The sequence below is a fragment of the Gekko japonicus genome, unplaced genomic scaffold (assembly GCF_001447785.1).
Source record: "Gekko japonicus isolate JY-2015 unplaced genomic scaffold, Gekko_japonicus_V1.1 scaffold1469, whole genome shotgun sequence".
In the NCBI taxonomy this organism is placed as follows: Eukaryota; Metazoa; Chordata; class Lepidosauria; order Squamata; family Gekkonidae; genus Gekko; species Gekko japonicus.
In genome coordinates, this window is record NW_015163133.1 from 203,324 (window position 1) to 208,372 (window position 5,049).

At 43.2% G+C, this 5,049-nt stretch overlaps 1 protein-coding gene across 1 annotated transcript in view; it reads right to left on the reverse strand.

Annotated features, from left to right (window-relative positions):
- MRPL35 (mitochondrial ribosomal protein L35) overlaps positions 1-1,320 on the reverse strand; it is a 6,113-nt gene extending 4,793 nt beyond the window's left edge. Inside the window, exon 1 of the mRNA XM_015406951.1 lies at positions 1,143-1,320. Within this exon, the coding sequence (XP_015262437.1) occupies positions 1,143-1,252 (110 nt within the window). The 5' untranslated portion in view covers positions 1,253-1,320. The remainder of the gene's footprint in view (positions 1-1,142) is intronic.
- Positions 1,321-5,049: the final 3,729 nt, after the last annotated feature.

The window sequence follows — 5,049 nt, forward strand, 5'->3', positions numbered from 1 at the left end:
GTCCTTGATCAAGAAGAGGGCTGGACAGGAGGTGTGCACAAGCCTCCTATTCTCTGCCGTGGTTTGTGTGCACACACTAAGGTGGGGAGAGGAGATTGGGTTCTAACATGTCCTGTGGGGATCCTTACACAGTGGACTAGTATTGGCAAATGCCTTCCACAGGGTGTTTTGCTCCTTAGCGATTAGCAAAGGAAGGAATTTTACTACTTTGAAAAGCAATGTAGTCAAGATAAATAATAGTATATTTCATTTAAAATTAGATGCTCTTTCCTTTTCTTTGAGAAACAGAAGGGTCATTTTAACTTGATTTATATTTGTGATATACTGAAGACCCATATCATGTGAGACCAAGTCACAAAATTTAGGAAAGAAGATTACCTTTTACCAGAGCGTGAAAACAACTGCTAGAATGCTTCTCTCCTGTTTAAGGAATCTGTTGTTTCCACAAACAGAAGCAAAGGTGTAGCATTTCAATGGGAGCTTGGCATGGGTCTCAAATGTTCTTACCATAGTTATGTTCTCAGTGCTAACTTGCATTTCTCCATTTTCTCTGTATTATTCGGCCGACAGAACAAAGTACGGCTATAACCTTATGCTTTTACTAGTTCATGAGAGGGCTTGGTGTGATGTGATCCATTTATACTTTTACTAAAAACATCAATAATGGTTTATACTAGCATTCCCTTTACAACAATAATTACAGAAAATGACAGTGGACCAGGAAGCTAGAGAACAGCTGGAGCGGCTGCTATAATAATATTTTGGTTCATGATTTCTATCATCTTTATCCTATACCAAAGACTGACCCCTGCGAAAGGAGGCCATGGGCCTGGGGGGGCTGGAATGAAGGGGGGGTTATTTATTCATTTCATTTATACCCTGCCTTTCTCCCCAGTGGAGACCGAGAGTGGCTTATATTGTTCTCCTGTCCTCCATTTTATTCTCACAACAACCCCATAAGGCAGGAATGGGCTGTGAGTGTGTGAATAGCTGAAGGTTATCCAGCAAGCTTCCATGGTAGAGGAGGCATTCAAACCTGCCCCCCCGGCCCCTCGTCTGACACTTTGACCACTACATCACACTAGGTTAAGCCAAAAGCCTCATGGATAAGCATGCAATTGTGTTAAAAATCATTTGCCTACCTGTTCAAGACTGAGACTGAATGTCCACAAGAAACACTGCCCACAGGTAGAAGGAATTTTTTAGTAGAGGCTGCCAACAAGGGCCCCGGCTTGATAGAAAGTGTAGACATCCCAGAAATAGTGTGGATATTGCAAGTGCCATTAAACGGCAAAGGGACCAAAGAACGGAAAGATCTTAGAAACCCTGAGGAAAGAAGGGGAAAAAATTGTTATAAGGGAGTAAAGCAGGTAACCAGGCCAGGGAGCCAGATATGGGCTACAACCTGGTTTCTTGCCCTTTGATCTCTTGCCAAAAATAAGCAGTCACATAAGAGCCATTAAGGAGCAGGGAGCTAGGCCTGAACACCCAGTCAAGAGTGGAAGCTGGGAGGGAAAGCCTTTACTGCTAGAGGGGAGGGAGGGGGAAATGAATCTGGAAGAGGACTCAAAAAAGTGAGTATATTCATGGGATTCTACGCTTTACACTATTGTTTATTCCGAGCCTTAGGGATGGGAGAGGCTAGAAGATGAATGCCACCTTCTGCTTCTGAAGCAGCCAGAGATATGGGTTTTCAGGAAAAGAGTGAATCAGAAAATTAGCAAGTGTAACACATTTATTTCGACTTCTATTTAATAAACTTTTTTTCAATTATCACATGATAACTTTGTTTCCCAAAAGCAATGAATATTTGAACTGAAATATTTGATTAGGGGAAAAAATGAAGTCTTATATTCAGAGATGTGAAACCCTGGGCAAAACAACAACAACAAAAATGTGTGTGTGTGGGGGGGAGGGATTTTTCCCAATTTTTTCCCCCAATTTTTCCATGGAAACATTGAGAAATTTTGAGATGCACTAAAAAACTTTCATGAAATCTTTTCCACCTTTAGAATAAGTCAAATGCTTCTTAAGGAAAGATTTTACTCACTCAAAATGTACATTAATTTTTTTAATGGAAAAATTGGGTAATTTTGGGGAGCACTAAAGAAAACTCCTATGAAATTCTGTTTTCTTTCAGAATAGAATGTACTACGATCATGTTAGATTAGCAGCTCTCTACTGCTTTCATATTTGGTCGTTTTGTCAAACTTGAGATCTCGCTTGCCATGGTTCCTAAAGATCTGGGCCCTGCAAGGGATTGGAATTCCATGGGGGGGGGGGAGGATGAGTGCAAGAGTGTGAGAATAGCTTTGTTGTAGTGGCAGTGTAACTCTTCTAAGATACCTCTCTTCTCAGGGATGACCTTGGACGTTGCCTGTGCCTGCTTTGCTGTCTTAGATAACATCACAGTAGATTTATGGGAGGGGGCTGGAGCGTGAGAAAGTTAGGCAGGATGACTGGGGAGTATGATTGGACTGGACCAAAGGGGGGGGGGCTTGTTTGAACTTTGTATATCTGTGGGTTTTGGCATCAGAACTTTAGTTCTGACGCTGCAAGTCTTAGCTTTGAACATCTTTATTTCTGAATGGACAAATCACTGCCAGAGTGTTGTTGAGAGTAACTTTGTCCAAGAGTCTGACACATTTTCAATTTTGCTTGTAGAAAATTAAGGCATTTATATTTTAAAATTCTATACATATGCCAGTGAATACAAATTTATATCCTAGCATGATCCTAACTGATGTTTTTAAGTTGTTAAAGTAACATAATGGGTTTAGGTTTGATAGGAAAAGATAGGAAAAGTATTGCATATATTGTATATATTTCAATCCCCAAATTTCTGTTCCCCTGCTGTAGCTTCAACATTTCCAGAAATTTACATCTCTGTTCATTATTTATTGGAATAATACTTCTAAAATCCCTCCCTACTTCACATTAAGGCAAGAGACATTTTGTACTTTTGTTGTACACGAAGGACTTTATCAGACTGAACGTACAGGGTTCTACCCCAGCCTACTTAAATCCACATTCCAGTTTTAAACCCCTACTCAAAATTAATCATCACAGAGAGCCAATAATCAGCAGGTACACTCAGAATCTTACTTAGATCTACTGAGAATGAGGCTTACTCTCAGGAAAGTACCCTCAGGTTTGCATGTTAAGTCACAAAAGCAAGATTTGCTTCCACACAAAGTTGTATTCAACACGACCTGCAAGATGGGCCCCATCATTTCACACACCTTGGTTCTGCAGTATGAAACACTTGTTTTCTCATTAAGAAATGTTGCCTTCCCCATATGTTGTGTGGCATGGAGAATCCATTAGTTGAGAATGATCTGATGAGGTTTCAGGATTTTGTTTAGTAGAGCTCATTCAATTTCTGATCACTTTCTGCCACCAACAACATACCCTGTTTTCCCGAAAATAAGACCTACCCCCAAAATAAGCCCTAGCAGGATTTCTATGCATTTGTGGTATAAGCCCCAGTGTGTTTTCTTGAGAAAAAATAAATATAAGACAGTGTCTTATTTTTGGGGAAACACGGTACCTTTAATTTCTTCTTTTGCCAGTCCAGATTTTATGAAAAGTTCAAAGAGACTGCATGGTCCTCCCCTGTTACTGTTTGGACAGTCCCTGTTGTTTATTCCTATCCTCTGTAGGGTTAGCATTTCTAACTGGGAAACCTAGTAGGAAACTGTGGAATCACCAAGAGGCATTGACAAGAAGTGACTGATGAAAACAGTAGACACACAATGTAATTTCTAGGCGCCATGGCACATGTGACTTCTTGAGCCCCAGCGTATGGCTTGGCTCTGTTCTGATTTGCTCTTCTACTGTTTTGACGTCTCCACTGAGCACTCACTTGATCTGCACCCTATGAGAATACCAGACTGCATTGCAAGGGTGTAGAAAGCCACACACCTCCTGGCTATGGACAGTAGGTGAACATGTGCTTTTAAATCCTGAACTTTTTATTTTAAGCAGAAAGTACAATCTGGTGCGTACTTAAAAACAAAAACGTTGAAGTAATGTTCAAGTATAGCTTTAATAACTTATTTAACACGGTGATGGGCCAGTGCTCCCTCCAAGCTGGTGGGTCTTGTGAGCAGAAATCCTACTTTGTGAGTGGCGGGCATTAAAGCGGTGAGTGAGTGATTTGGCTACCACTGCATCAATTAGTCTGCTCTGGAGCCCCGTCCTTCCTGAGCTGAGACAAAAAACGGGTGAGCCGGGGGCTAAGGAACTGTGAGCTAGCTCGCACTGACTCAGCTGAGAGGGAACACTCTGTGTGAACTGGCTCCAGTGAAAAACACCCGTGCTGGGGCTTCCTGTGAGCTCTCAGTGGGCTTCTCAGCCCATGCACGTGATGAAGAGATTCCGAACATGGACTAACATCACCGTTAGTCCATCTCTACCTGGCCCTGGATGAGGGAACATCAGTCCCTGGAGCAGATGAGGCTGAACAGTTATAAAAATGCCATCTGATATTATGTTGAACATCTAGAGCACTGTAGTCTTTGATTGTTATGAATGCTTTTGTATTGTGGGATTTATAAATGTTTTTAAAGTTGTTTTATATTGGCGTTTGCCGCTTGTAAGCCGCCCTGAGCCCGCATTGCGGGGAGGGCGGGGTATAAATTGAATTAAATAAATAAATGGGTAGATGCCCCTTGGCTAGGTCTCTCAGCACGGCCGACTAAGAGGGTGGAAACTCTTTGGGGCCTGGTCACTGGGTGAAGGGCTTGCATAGGCGGTGCTCAGGTTGGGGTGGCGGGCATATATGCATGGGGGCGGGCTCGAGGAGAAGATGAATAAGAGGAGAGATTGGATTTATATACCCCACCTGGCCCCCCCTCACTGCCCCCAAAGGAGTCCCAGGGCGGCTTCCAAACCCCTCCCCCTCCCCCGACAGACACCCCCTGGGAGGGCTCCGAGAGACCCTGCCGCTCTGTCTGTCTGTCTGTCTGTCTTCCAAGGAGGGCTCTTGCCAGAACTCGCGGCTGGCCCCCGGGGTCACGCCAGCCAGCCAGCCAGCCAGCCGGGGGC